Source organism: Delphinapterus leucas, chromosome 6 (genome assembly GCF_059928025.1).
Source record: "Delphinapterus leucas isolate spDelLeu-1000000601 "Yukka" chromosome 6, BTC_Dleu_Yukka2, whole genome shotgun sequence".
NCBI lineage: Eukaryota > Metazoa > Chordata > Mammalia > Artiodactyla > Monodontidae > Delphinapterus > Delphinapterus leucas.
The window spans coordinates 76,180,993-76,196,388 of record NC_143134.1 but is presented as its reverse complement, the minus strand read 5'-3'; the positions used below and the strand labels follow the sequence as shown (position 1 = coordinate 76,196,388).

The 15,396-nt window shown below is 39.7% G+C and overlaps 1 protein-coding gene across 3 annotated transcripts in view; it reads left to right on the top strand.

Annotated features, from left to right (window-relative positions):
- The window catches only part of KLF9 (KLF transcription factor 9), a 54,683-nt gene that overhangs the window by 20,227 nt on the left and 19,060 nt on the right, over positions 1-15,396 (top strand). The window contains exons 2-4 of one of the 3 annotated variants that reach the window (XR_016393569.1): positions 1,313-2,187; positions 4,875-4,950; positions 5,308-15,396. The exon at positions 5,308-15,396 is cut by the window's right edge and continues 19,060 nt beyond it. Coding sequence is in view for 1 of the 3 variants with exons in the window: in XM_022573530.3 (XP_022429238.1) it covers positions 1,313-1,542 (230 nt within the window). In the remaining 2 variants the exon portion in view is untranslated. Of the gene's footprint in view, positions 1-1,312; positions 4,724-4,874 lie in introns of those variants that run through there. The other 2 variants (XR_016393568.1, XM_022573530.3) reach the window with 2 other exon arrangements.

The window sequence follows — 15,396 nt, the reverse complement described above, 5'->3', positions numbered from 1 at the left end:
GACACAGACTCTCCCCTGCCAATGCAGGGGTCAAGAGGCCCCCAGTGCTGGCCTGATCATGTCTGGAGGGCGGGGCTTAGTTGCGTTTTAAGTGGGATGGGGAAACAATAGCGTGAATCTGAGGAGAGCAACTGTAATGGGAGGGATGTGGAAACTCTGACAAGTGTTAAGCCTCCTCTGTAAAACGGGCCACCTCCGTGGGGTGTCCTGTAGGAAGTCAGTGAGATAATGCGTGTGAAACCCTTAGTGCTGTGCCTGCGCTTATGTTATTATTTTAGAATTATGTGAGTTCTTCTTTTATGAGAAATATGGACGAAACTGGGATTGTTTCAATTAGACCAGAAAAGATTAGAGAATGGCGTGATAGCAGTCTTCAGATAGTTAAGGGATTATTATGTGGCAGAGGGAAAAAACTAATTTTTAGTGTTAAGACAATATAACTTAAGATATGGCCTTCGCAGGAAGGCAGGTTTCACATCAATAAGAGTGTTTATTACAGGGATGCTCAGAAACAAGCAGGCTTCCTTGGCAGCTAAGGGGCTCTGCCACCGGAATTGCTCAGGCAGAGGTTGGGTGGCCAAACATTCAGGAGCTTAAGGGGAGATGCCTGCCTCTGGTGGGAGGTTGGTTGGATTAGATGCCCCAGTTCTCTTCCATCTGTACAATGCCAGGAAGTTTAGCAAAGGGCTAAGGTTTTTGACTCCTCGGAGAGAACTCGTGAAACCAGCAACCGTGTAGACAAAAACTGGAAAATATAGTTTCCAAGGCTCTTGGGGATCCATTGGGTACAAATAGCAAGCTCATTTACCTAGAGAAGATGATTCTCAGCAATTTCTTCATGGTATTACTTTGTTAGGGCTGCCATGACAAAGTACCACAGACTGGGTGGCTTAAACAATAGAAATTTATTTCTCACTGTTTTGGAGGCTGGGAGTCCAAGATTAAGATGTTGGCAGAGTCAATTTCTTCTGAGGCCCGTCTCCCTGGCTTGTAGCTGGCCACCTTCTCCCAGCATCTTCACACAGCCTTTCCTCTGCGAGTCTGTGACCTAATCTCCTCTTATAAAGACACCAGTCATTAGATTACATGACCTCATGTAACCTTAATCACCTCTTTAAAGACCCTATCTCCAAATACAGCCACATTCTGAGGTACTGGGGGTTAGGACTTCAGCCTATGAATGGGGGGCACACAATTCGGCCCAGAACACAAAGGAGTTATTTTCTGAGTCATGGGGATGGTTGACCAGGACCAGCCTGGAGAATTTCGGTTACACGTTCTTTAACCTGTATCCCTGATTCTCTTCTTTTAGGTGAACGGCCCTTTCCCTGCACGTGGCCAGACTGCCTTAAAAAGTTCTCTCGCTCCGATGAGCTGACCCGCCACTACCGGACCCACACGGGGGAGAAGCAGTTCCGCTGTCCACTGTGTGAGAAGCGCTTCATGAGGAGCGACCACCTGACCAAGCACGCCCGGCGGCACACGGAGTTCCACCCCAGCATGATCAAGCGATCCAAAAAGGCGCTGGCCAACCCTTTGTGAGGTGCTGCCCACCCGAGCCAGGGAGGGACGGACCCGGAAGGACGAACTACTCCCAGCGAACAGACAGGTGGGAACCACGGCCCAGAAGAGGCGCGCTGCCAGCACAGGAAGTCGCTGTTCTTTGGTCACTAGTCTAATTTTCCTCTCCCTGCGTTGTTTTTAAAAAGCACATTGTAGCCTAAGATCAAAGTCAACACTTGGTCCCCCTTGCAGAGGCAACTCTGAACCGTCTCTGACTGTTGGAGGGAAGATAAATGCTTTTTTTTTTTTCCTCTTCTTAATTTTCTTTTGGGGGTGGGTGGAGGGGTGGCAGGTGTGGGGAGGGGGTTAAAGCCAAGACTGGGGTAGAATTTTAAAGATTCAACACTGGTGTACATATGTCTGACTGGGTGAGTTGACTTGTAGCATCACGCAGTGATTCTGGGCCCTTTCTGCTTGCTGTCTCTCAGAATTGTTTTCTTACCTTTTAATGTAATGACGAGTGTGCTTCAGTTTCTTTAGCAAAACCACTCTCTTGAATCACGTTACCTTTTGAGATACGAAACGCCATAGCACAGCTGTCTTTATGCAAGCAAGAGCACATCTACTCCAGCATGATCTGTCATCTAAAGACTTGAAAACAAAAAAGTTACTTATAGCCAATGGGTAAGCAGTATGAATTTATACTAATCAAGACACACCTTTGAAAGGTTACTGTAAGTACAGAACTTTCAAACCTTGCTTTGTATGAATTGTACTTTTTGAACATAAGCTGCACTTTTATTTTCTAACGCAGAGGATGAATAAGTTAAATACATGCTTTAAGGATAGAAGCAGACATTCTGTTTGGAACCACGTTATAATCTGCTTATTTTACAGTATACACGTTTCCCTATGAAATCATGGCAGAGATGTGAGGGCAGAATATATACAACAGATGCTGAAGGAGAAGGAGGGTAGTATATATATTTTTTAATTTAAAAAAGAACAAACAATTTTAACTCTATTAACTTTTCCAAAATTTCCGGTCCTTTTAATTAACCTCTTCTTATTGTACCATAATGCCACGAAGGGCGAGGGCTTTGACTCTGTTGGGTTTTATTTGAATGGGTGCATAACAGTAACTAGCTCTGGAAACGTTTATTCTTTGGGGAAAAGGTTTGTCGGTTACCGTCCCATGTTCCTACAGAACCGCCACTAACAGGTGCAAGAGTTACGTAAAAGGAAAAGGGAGCTGAAATGTGAAAAGAAAAATAACATACCCCTATAAGTAGTGAGCGCTAAGGGAAGATACCACGATGATTTCAGAGGAGACTGCGCAAAATCATCCCTTTTGGAGAAGGAAGGCACATGGAACATATAGGAATGAAAACACAACACTGTATCTTTTACATCAGTAGCCTCACCACTATAAGATCTCGTATCCAGGGGTCTAAAATGGCCTCAACCACTATATGCATAATATGCCATTTACCTGAAAACTTAATTTTGGCCTTTACGTGGTCAGAAAAATGAACCGAGTTTTCATCGTTGAGAAGAAACCTCAAATAGGGGAGTCAGCAGTGATCGTGGGGGAAATGTTTACATATTCTTCTTTTTCATCAGAAACAACGTTTTCTGACAATTTTATCTGATATTTAAAACAGGGAGTTATGGTGCACTCTAGTTTATACGTGTGCTATGAGACGTGTTGTGTAAACCTGGGGTGAATTCATCATTTCACCTGACACATGCTTGTTTCCAGTTCAGAACCAGTGTGGGCTCCTGCAGCCGGCATGGGTCACAGCTGACTCCAACTTCCAATACAGTAGCCATCACTAGCACGGTGTTTTTCTTTTGTTTGTTTAACCAGCGTAGTTGTATTAGTAGTTCTGTAAAGAGAACTGCTTTTAACATTAGGGACTGGGAGCAGTCCATGGGATAAAAAGGAAAGTGTTTTCTCACGGGAAAACATGTCAGGAAAAATAAAGAACACTTTCTACCTCTGTTTCAGATTTTTGAAACGCTTATTTTAAACCAAATTTTAATTTCTGTGTCCAAAATAAGTTTTAAGGACATCTGTTCTTCCATATGAAATAGGTTAGGCTGCCTATTTCTTACTGAACTCATGGAATGGTTCTGCTTGTGACCCTCTGCATGCTGCTTTTTAGTGAGTGAGGAGTTTGGCGTTGCCTAGCAACCCACTAACTTGTACAAACTCATCTTTCCCTCACAGAACGAAATGAAGGAAAACCAAGCAAAGTCAGTGAAAGACAATCTTTGTAGTTTCAGGAGTAAATCTACATGTGGCTTTTGTCCAGCACTTAGATGGTTGTAAATGCAGCAACTTGTTTTAAAAAAAAAAAAATGCACAATTTACTTCCCCAAAAAAGTTGCTACTTGCCTTTTCAAGTCGTTGAAGAACACACATTTGATATTCTCTTATATGTTATAGTAACATAACGTATAAACTCAAGGCTTTTTATTCCTTGTGATAAATCCTGTTTTAAAATGTCACAAAACAGGAACCAGCATTCTAATTAGATTTACTCTATCAAGATATGGTTCAAATAGGACTACTAGAGTTCGTTGAACACTAAAACTATGAAACAATTACTTTTTATATTAAAAAGACCATGGATTTAACTTTAAAAAATCCAAATGGAGGATAGTAATTTTTGTTTACTTTTTTAACCAAACTGAATTTTTTGAAAGACTGTTGCAGGTGTTTCAAAAGAAAGAAAAATTGTTTTATCTAATACTGTAAGTAGCTGTCATATTCTGGAAAATTTAATAGTTTTAGAGTTAAGATAACTCCTCTCCTTGGTTAGGGAAGAAGAAAGCCCTTCACCACTGTGGAACGATGCCGTGGCTTTAAAGTGTAGCCCTACATCATGCTTCTTTTGAGAATTATATTTGGTATAGTTATAATTACAGAAACTGACTCGTTGTCAGTTTGCAGGTAGATTAAGCACAGTACTCATCACTCTGGATAGATTGAGATGTTCTTTCACAACAGATGAATGATCTGTAACACTGTAAGATACTGATCTTTACAACTGTTTAATCAGTTTTATTTTTGTACAGTATTAGTGACCTAAGTTATTTTGCTGTCCCGTTTTTGTAAATCAAATGAAATTATAAAAGAGGATTCTGACAGTAGGTATTTTGTACATATGTATATATGTTGTCCAAATAAAAATAATAAATGATAAAGATTGAATTGTTCCAGCCATTATGTGTTGTAAAAGGGGCATGTTTTTGTCATATTGGGGGTTACTTCTTTAACTTGTGATGAGTGCAAAGATGACTTACCCTAGGCCTTTCAACACGTGAGATATTTGTGTAGACCTGTGTGTATTTACTATTCACAGACCTCTGAGGAAGTAGATGGAACGGAGGCCACGTGAAATCACTGTATTATACTGGAGGGGAATATTTATATTTCAGGTAAATCACTTAAAGAGGTTTATAAAGCTCATAACTGTTCTGGTGTGTGCCAGGAACTAGTCAGAGGATATTACTCAGATTGTTCTCTTGAGATATGATATTGATAAGAACACACAAGTTGAAGTCTCAAAGGCAAAACAATAGACCCATTAAACCAGGTGAAGATGAATACCAAAGTGTGTGTGTGTGTGTGTGTGTGTGTGTGTGTGTGTAATTTAGTCTAGAGAATCTAAAACCTGTCATTGTAGTATAATCTAGTATAGATATATACTAGCTAGCTAGTGTTTGTTAAGGTTTTATTGTATGCTAGTCACAGTGCCGAGTGTTTAGGACTTTTTTCTCATTTTATCTTTTCAGCAGCTCTGTACAGCTCCTTACAGAAGATACCATTGTTATCCACATATTTCAGATGAGGAAATTACTAACTTGCTAAAAGACACATCTAGTAAGTGGTATAGACCATATTTAAATCTGGATCTGCTGAATCCAACCCTCCATCTGTCTATGCCTGCAGCAGGTTATTTGCATTTGACTCATTTTATTGAGCAACTGTTAGTGCCACACATTGTTGTCACTGAGGACAGGAAGGTGACAAAAACGTACCAGCTCTCTGCATTCAAGGAGTTTATGTGTTAGTGGATGGAAACACATAAGCAAGTAAACAAATTATCCATGTGATTTTGGATGGTGATAAGAATTATGATGGAAATAGAGTTGGGTGACTTGAGTGTTGGGGAAAGGCCCCTTTAGATTGAGTCTCCCTAAGGGGACTTAAACATTTCAGCTGGGACCTGGGTGACACGGAGGAGCCAGGCCTACAGTTGTAGAGGGAGTGAGGAGAGCCAGTACGAGGAGTTCGGCAGGATGGTGATCAGGATTTTGGAGGAACTCAAGGAAGGTGGGGTGGCTGGAGTATAAACAAGGAAGATGAGAGGGGATGGGAAGTAGGGATGGTTGGCACGGGCCATATCACGGGGCCTGGTATTGCAGGTTACAATGTGATGTTTGATTTTGATTCTAAGGGCAGGGCTGGGCAGTGTTATGGAAGTTTGCAAGCAGAAGAAGGTTATGATCAGATATATATTTCAAGAAGCTCTTTCTGGGTGCTGGGTGGAAAATGGATTTTAGAGGGTCAAGAGTGGAAGCAGGGAGACTAGCATTTGTCCAGGCAAGAAATGATGGTTATTTGGACCAGTGGAAGTAGGAAGAAGTGAATAGTTCCAAAAACCCCTCTGAGGCAGAATCATTGGACTTGAAGATGTTAGGATGTCAGGGGTGAATGATGAAAAGGTCCCGTCATGACCCTCAGGTTATTATGGCCTGAGCAACAGGTTAGTGAAGTTTGATAAGGTGGAGGAAAGGAGAAAGCTGGTGTGAAGGAAAGTCATGGACTCGTCCGGGGACACGTTGAGGTTGATGTGCCCGTCAGACATCACATGGACATGTTGAGAGAACAACGATTGTGTATACTAGTTTAGAGCTCAGAAAAGTGGTGTGGACTGGAGATTTGGAAGTCACAATCATGTCTGATGGTAACTGAAGCCACAGAAATGGGATCACCTGTGGTAGAATAGAGAGAGAGGGTTAGAGTCTAGAACAGAGGGGAGGGGAGATAGAAAGTTAGCTCAAGAAGTAACAAAACTTAGAAAACTGCAGGGTCCTAGGATAAGGGGCAGTTGGGGAGGCAGAGTAATCAATTATGTTGAATGTCACTGGGGTCTGGAGTAAGACTAGTACTGAAATGTGTCCACAGTATTTAGGTATTTGAGGTTATTGGTGACTTATTAGAATAGTGGAATAGTACATTAGAATAGTGGAAATAGACCTCTGGTTGGGTAGGGGGAAGAGTAATCATGAGGTGGAAAATCATAAATAGAAAGTATAGTCATTTCTTGCACAATTTGTAGAAAATGAAAACAAAACAAAAACAGCCTTGATCAATACACAGCACAAGATAGGAAAAAGAAAGGAGACACAAGAAAACCAAACAAAATAAGAAGGAAATTAGAATCCACGTGTCACCTAAATCTCCTTATTTAAAGTTAGATTTTTTAATTTGGATCAAAATATGAAAGTGTGTGTGTGTGCGCGTATGCACGTGCGCATATTTCACTAGAGCCTCACCTAAAATGAAATGACAAGGATTATCTTTATCTGGTAAAGATAAACAAGGCAGAGGCCAACAAAAAATAATTCAGCAGTAGTCATACTGAAAACAAAAAAGAATGGAATTTAATGTAAAAAAAACTGGGTGAAAGAGGGGATTACTTTATACGGGCACATTCTATGTTGAAGATGTAACAGTGGCTAGTAACATTCCATCAAAATACATAAAAAGAAAAATAAAAAACAAACAAACAAAAAACAGCAGGAGAATTTCATGAAAACTACAGTCTTATCCAAAAAAGAGAGGATTTTGGTAATATGCATATTCTTTTCAAATATTCATGGAATGTGTACAAAAATATGATATAATAAGACTGTAAGTAACATATTAGAGACTACATTTGCTGACCACCAGGCAATAAAGTGAACAATTCACAATAAAAGGATAATTTTTAAAATACCAGAAATTAAAATATTGTCCTAATTCTTAGATCAAAGAGAAAATACAAATTATAATCAGCATTTAAGTCAATAAAAACAGTGAAAACTGTATATCCAAGATATACCCAAAAGCTTTACTTAGAAGAAAAATTCAGAGCCTGATATGTTTTTATTATTATCCATGAACAAATAAAACAATCAATTCAAGAAGCCAGAAATTGAGCAAAATCTGAGAAAAGCATGAGGAGAGAATAAAATTAAAGTGAGATTGACATATAAACCCAAGAGGTGGATCTTTGAAAAGACCAGTAATAGTTAATTTTGAAAAGCAAAACAAGAAAAATAGAAAATCTAAATAATGCATGATATTACGAATGAAAAGAGATTATAGATATAATGATCTAATAATTTTGGACATTTTGATTAAATGGCTTTCCTAGGAGAACAATTTTGATGAATAGCACAGTATAGACCAAAATCTATAAAAGAGGTTGACAAATGTCAGAGAATTTCAGCACCCAGATAATTTTATAGGCAAAACCTTTCAAATCTTTAGGGAACCAATATTTTCTTTAGAATTTAAACTGTTAAAACATAAAGCATAGAAAATGATGGGAAACGACTCAATTCACTGTAGGAAGCTAGTTTAACCCTGACTTACAAGAATAGTCAAGAATATTTTGTAAAAGAAAAGTGGGAGAATTTGCCCTACCAGGAACTACAGCCTGTTTTAAAGACATAATACTTTAATATATTTTATAAGAGTGACATTCCAGATCAAAGGGGAAAACAGGAAGTATCCATTGTGTTTAGCCAGTTGATTATCTGAAAAGAAATCAAGGTACATCATACTATATACCAAATTAACTCCTATATCGATTAAAGCTTTAAATAAAATGATTAAAGCACTTGAAGAAAATATAGGTGAAGATTCATAAATCATGATTTGGGAAAGAACTCAAATATACAAATCTAAAGGTAGAAACCAATAACAGAAAGATTAATAGATTTAACTATTTAATAATGTGAAACTATTATAAATGAAAAATTAGCCTAAACAAAATTAAAAGATACAGATATGGAAAAATGCACTTCAAAAGGGTTAGTATTGGGATTTCCCTGGTGGCACAGTGGTTAAGAATCTGCCTGCCAATTCAGGGCACATGGGTTTGAGCCCTGGTCCGGGAAGATCCCGCATGCCAAGTAGCAACTAAATCCATTTGCCACAACTACTGAGGCTGCACTCTAGAGTCCGCAAACCACAACTACTGAGCCCACGTGCCACAACTACTGAAGCCCGCGCGCTTAGAGCCCGTGCTCCGCAACGAGAGGCCACTGCAATGAGAAGCCCGCATACCGCATCAAAGAGTAGCCCCCACTCGCTGCAACTAGAGAAAGCCTATGCGCAGCAACAAAGACCCAACGCAGCCAAAAATAAATAAATATTTTTTAAAAAGGGTTAGTACTTTAATATATATAACTTCTTACAGGTCAATATGAAAAAACATATTTAGAAAAATCCAGCAAATGGTATGAATTGACACTATTTATTGACAAAAAATCAATAAATATTTTAAAATGTTCACCATGCTTTCAATGAAAAACACAATATAAAAAAAATGAGGTGCAGTTATATTTGCCTATGCATTTAGTGAAGATTTAAAATATAAAGCACCCATTTTGTCAAGAACTGGGGGAGATGGGCATATTGTTAGTGGGAATCCAGATTGGTACATGTTTTCTAGGAAACAGTTGGGCCATAAGAATTTTAAAACTATAAAAATGTTCTTAAGACTTTAAGAAGAGATGTCTGGAAGGGAGGTGAGTATGAGGCATCCATGCTGCTTATATTGTCCCTCTTCCTCTTCCCTCCAGCTAACTCAGGCTCCCATCATCTCTCACCTGTATTCCTTGAATAGCCTCCTAACTAGTCTAGTTTCCTCGATGTTTTCCTCTTTTAACTTCATCTTCCACTTTGCAGTGTCAGTGTCCCAAATATAAACTGTCCATGTCCTTCCTTTCACAAGGACCGCCCATGTCCCCATCACTTACAGGATTAAGGTCAATCTTCTTAATATGGCTTTCAAGGTTCTCTATGTTCTGATCCCTGCCAAATTTGCTAGGCACACCTTTTTTCCCCACTATTTTGCCATCCATTCATAATACCCATCTGCTTATAAGTTTTACAGATGTGTTACTTCTGTTCATATTATTATTTAAATTTAAAATTCAGTGCTCTCCTCCCCTTCCTCCATCGCTCCCCCAATCCTTTGCAGTGAAAGCTGTACCTTCCCCCAGGAAGCTTTCTATCACTTTCTGGGCTGGGTTAGGTACCCCTCCATTTGCTCCCACAAAACACATTTATCTACTTACTCTACATTATGTTTATGAGATTCATTCATGTCATTGTAAGTAGGTGTAGTTTGTTCACTTTCATTTCTGTATTCAATTATAAGAATATTCCACAACTGTTGTTGAATAATTTCTCCAGGTTTTGGTTAATATGAATAGTGCTTCTATTAGCAATCTTGTGCATGTGTTTTGGTGAACATATGTACTCACTTCTGTTGGGTATATATCTAGGACTGGAACTGCTGAAGTCATAGAAGGCCGTCAGCAGAATACTAAAAATAGCCCCCAAGAATCCATGCCCTAATGATATATTTTCCAGGTGGGCTTTATTGGGAGATATCCAGGTGGGCCTAATATAATCACACCAACTGCTTTAAAAGCAAGAGTTTTCTCCAGTCCGGAGTAGAAGAGCACGTCAGATTTGAAGTGCAAGGGGTCCTTGCTGCATCCTTGGTGGCTTGACGATACAGGGGTCCACATGTAAGGACTGAAAAGTAGTCTCTAGGAGCTGAGGGTGGCCCTCTGCTGATAGCCAGCAAGGAAACAGGACCTCAGTCCTACAAACTCAAGGACCTGGATTTTGCCAACAAATAGGATATGGCTTTCTCCCCAAAGCCTCTAGATGAGGATGCAGTCAGTCCTCCCAACGCTTTGATTTCAGCCTTATGATACCCTGAGCAGACAACTCAGCCACACTGGGTCGGACTTCTGATCTACAGAACTGTGAGCTAATAATGATTTTGCTTTTAAGTTTGTGGTAATTTGTTATACAGCGGTAGAATACTAATACATAGAGTTTGCATGTATTCATTTTAGTAGCTGCCGCCATCAGCCGTGTATGAGTTTCAGTTGCTCTGTAAAATCAATACATGTTGCTTTTAGCATAGTCACAGAATATAAAGCACCTAGTAAAAATTTGCCTGATTAAATGTCTAAGTATTAATCATTAGTGAAATAAAAGTGAAATGTAGCATTCACTTTCTCATGTAAAACAAAATTCTATAAATGATAACATCCATTTCTTAAAAACTATAAGAATGTTCATATCCTTGACCAAGCAATTGCATGTCCAAGGAATTATCATGAAAGTCTGCAAAGATTAAGTTGCAAAAGTGTAAATGGTGGTATTGTTTATGATAGTGAAAATTTGAAAGCAATCTCAATATTTAGTTCTAATGAATCTTTTTTTTTTAGAAATTTATTTATTTTTGGCTGCATTGGGTCTTCATTGCTGCGCTCCGGCTTTCTCTAGTTGCAGCGAGTGGGGGCTACTCTTGATTGCGGTGCGCGGGCTTCTCATTGCGGTGGCTTCTCTTGTTGAGCACGGGCTCTAGGTGCGTGGGCTCAGTAGTTGTGACTCTCGGGCTCTAGAGTGCCGGCTCAGTAGTTGTGGTGTACGGGCTTAGTTGCTCCGCAGCATGTGGGATCTCTCCGGACCAGGGTTTGAACCCGTCTCCCCTGCATTGGTGGGCGGATTCTTAACCACTGCGCCACGAGGGAAGCCCTCAAATGAACTCTTTAAATAACAATGGAATATGGTACATCCATTACAAATGATATAGAACAGCTTTTCACCAAAGGATATTCTGTAGAACATTAATTTTCCAAATGTTACATTATAGAAGGATCCCATGATAAATAAGTTAAATAAGGGATACTCTGGGCAAAGTGAACCAGGTTTCTCCAATGGAGATCTTTGTAAACCTTTGCTCTAATCAAGCAGGCATTGTTAACATCTGAGGTTCTGACAGTGCAGAATTGCACAAACCTGTTTGATTATGGTCAGTTTGCTTTGTTTTGGGGGACATTTTGCAAATTAGACTTTGAGAAATGACACAGAAACGTGTTCTTGATATATTTGGTGCAAAGTGGCACGAACAGCGTAGTCCCACTTTAAAACATAAAGGAAGAAGGCTAGAAGAATTTAAATTACACAAAAATGTTAAACGTGATGATCTCGATGGGCAATTTTTATATTATCTGTATTTTTCTAAAGTTTCTAGAAAGTAAATATAGATTACAGTTGTAAAAAGCGGCAACATTAAAGCCCTAGCTCTTCAACTGGGGTTAACTTGTTATATGGTCTGGCCTTAATTAAATTCGATTTGTTAATGGTCTGCTTCTGGGCTGCCTCTCTTACCATGGCAGGCCAACCTTGGGGGGTCACATCCTCCCGTTGGCTTGGGTTGATTTGGGGTGGCCTCTGGAGCTGCTGTGCTCTCATCACCCCGGCATCGAAGCTCTTGCTTCTCGAGCTTCATCTCTTCCGAGTGCAGCTTTTGTTCTTCCCATCTTCACTATCAACTCAGTTCTTCCCAGGTCAGAATACCACATTGAAGGTTTTCTGAAAAGACCAACGCATGTTCAAACCCTACCTGGGAACCAGGTGGAGGCAAGGCACTTAAATTTTCTGAGTCTCACTTTCCTCAACTATGAAAAGTGTGCATGTACATGTAATACTATAGTATTAGTAGTACATTAGTACACACAATGTAGTAGTATTGTTGTGAGCAGTGAATCAGTAAGACTTAAACACAGTACTAGGTTTTCAAGAAATATTTGTTCTCTCCATCTCTCACCCCTAGAATTAACATGGCCTTCCATTAATCCTAGGGGTTACCACCTGGTTTCTCTCTCATGGGTGGGTCCCGTTTTCTTACATTAGGCTTTGTTTACAAAAGAGTGTGAAGTGGAATGGGCAGGTGGTGTTTGTGTGGCGGTCAGCAAACTATGGCCCCTGGTCAAATCTGATCCACAGCCCGTCTTTATAGAGTCAGCAAGCTAAGAATGGCTGCTACAGTTTTAAATGGTTGAAGAAATCAAAAAGAATTTTATATCAGACACCTGAAAATGATTTAAAATTCAAATGTCAGTGTTCATAAATAAAGTTTTATTGGAACACAACCACTCACTTATTTGCATGTTGTCTATGGCTGCTGTCACACACCTTCAGTGTTGAGGATTAGTGACAGAGACTGTACAGCCTACAAAGCCGTATTTCCCATCTGGCTCTTTGCAGAAAAAGTCCAGGCTCTAGACTCTAGGCTAGGCTCTTATCTAGGCTCTAGGCTATTTCTTAGTTAAGTATTTCTTAAAGACCAGCTTTAAATATGAGACATGGTGCTCACTGGATTGCATTTTTTAAGTAATCAAAATAAATGTCTCTTGAAGGCTTGAGTTTTGAAGTTTCCATTTCCACCCTTTTTCTTTAACTTCAGTGAAGTCTGTGATAGGTTTGAAATGCAAACCTGGCACAGCTAAGGCTGCATGTTTCTTTCTAGATGCTCTGCCTGTCTGTTAGTTAAGAGCCACCAGGTTAGTGGTCAAGACTAGCTTTTAGGGTTAAGCTTTTAGGTTATATACCTATTTTTAAGTAATTATTTCAGATTTGTTTTTTATCATAGGTTTCAATTGATATTTAATCAGCAATGCCTTAGAACACTGCCTTTGTCGTTGGCCTCCCTTGTTATTTAGTTTATAAAAAAGCATCTGAGGAGATGCTGCTTTCAAGGGACCCTGTGATCTCTTTGTCATGTGAGGACTCCTGTGCAGTGAGACCACTGTCACTGTCACGTTTCTCTGTAGGTGAGATGTTCAGATACTAATGGTAAGTATTCTGTTGCATAGTGCAAAGGGCAGTCCCCTAACAGGGACAGTAGGGTGTCTTGGGTAGAGGCTCTGCGGATTTTTTTTCTCCTTTCTCCTCTGAGAGTGGGTGTTTTGGTGGAGACTGTCTGCAACCTGGCCAGCTCTGGCTGCGTAAATTTTATAAATAGGTACAGTGAGCCTAAATAATTGGAGGGTGAGTCCAACGTATCTTCCATTCCGTTTATAGTTCTTTCATAAAGTAAAAATCTATTAAATGCAACTAACTAAGCAAAATGTTACACATGTGAGCAGGATTTAAAGGGCCACAGCCCTGTGTTTGAGTGATAATAACAAAGCCAAACCGAATTCGATTTGCTTATTCTGAGAGACCTTTGTGTTGTTCTCAGGCAGAAATACCACACCGCCTGGAGACTCAGAGCAGGCAGGTTTTCTTCTGTGGCCAGCTCTCAACAACCATATTTGACCAGTTTTAGAATACGCTTGCTCTCTGTTAGTCCTAGGAGAAACCTTAGGATCTTGTATCTTCTTTGCATTTTTACTAGCTGCAAACCATCAGTGTTGGCAGAATTTCCCCATTTTCCTAAAGCAACAGGATACCAGCCCTTCCCTACTCCCTTTAGCCCCTTGATTTCAGCGCCTTGTCTCTACTGGGGTCTTTTCCGAGAGGTTCCTGCAGATTTTAGACCCCTGCCGAGGCCAGACTTTTTACTCTTTTGCATAACAGTTATAAATAGACTGATCTCCCAGAGAGGAAGTGCTAAATCGTCTGTAGCTTCTCCAAGCTTTTATTATTTTCTAGGATGTGCTAATTTCATTATGTAGTGTTTATGCCGCCCAAGATTCCAGCTAACTTCCCCCATTTTTAAGGGAGCCACGGATAAATGCATTCTAAACTGCTTGTTCTCTATCTTTCTGGGTCGAGATCAGCATTGACGTGAAAGGTACTGTTCCTAAGTACCTCTGGTAACGGCTAAAAATGTTTTCTTTTTCTATAGAAATCAAAGTCACTTTTTAAAAGCCTACAATCACTTTCTGTGTTTCTCTGCTGGTCTTGGATAATCAGCTTTGGGCATGCTAAAAAATAATTTTCTGTTATCACCACCCATGGAAATCCCAGTTGGACTCTGAGAAATTTACCTAAACAAGTCATCCTTTACGCATGTTTCAGTTTTATTTTTATTATCAAGTCTTATCATTTTTTTCTCTTCAGAATCCTATGAAGGAATGTCTCCACATTTGAATATTTACATTTTGTGTCATCCAATTTAAATATCTGAGAGTTTACATGTTCTCCAAAAGGCATTTCAAAATGAGGCTGCCTGAAGTTTACTTTTGAAACTGGCTTTTATTTATTTTTCCCGGTGCTTCTGTGCTCCCCCATCCCCCCAAATACTACTTGAAATCTTGATGATAACATATACAGAAACACAATGGAAACAATAAGGTCAACATATTCTGGGGAAATAGACTAGAAAACGTTGCTCATTTGAAAGTCAGAATAAGCTTCTTTTCTTTTCTTGAGATGGGGGAGTGGTGGGTGGGAGGAAGGCGGGGAAAGGGGCTGAGTAAACTACTATACAGTTTTTCATGAGAAAATGTTGCACTTAAGAGAATTGAAGTATAAAGGTCAAAAGACTCTGCATTTACTCAGATGAGGCAACACTGTTATTAACCATGGAAGGTTGAGTCCATTTTTAAAAACAAAGATTTGGCTGCTCATTCTTCTGGGCCCCTGAGCACACAGCATCGTGAAATTACAGCTTTCTGTTTACTCTTGTCTTTGCCCCGAAGCTCTTAGTAGCTTGACCTTATCTTCATGTAGCATCCCTCCAACCCAACCGCATCCTTTGAGGGCTTCCATACCGTGTCTCTCCCAGATATTCAGATTGGCCCCAACAATGTTGGGGAAGAAGTTCTTGTCTGCTGCATTTGCTAAGT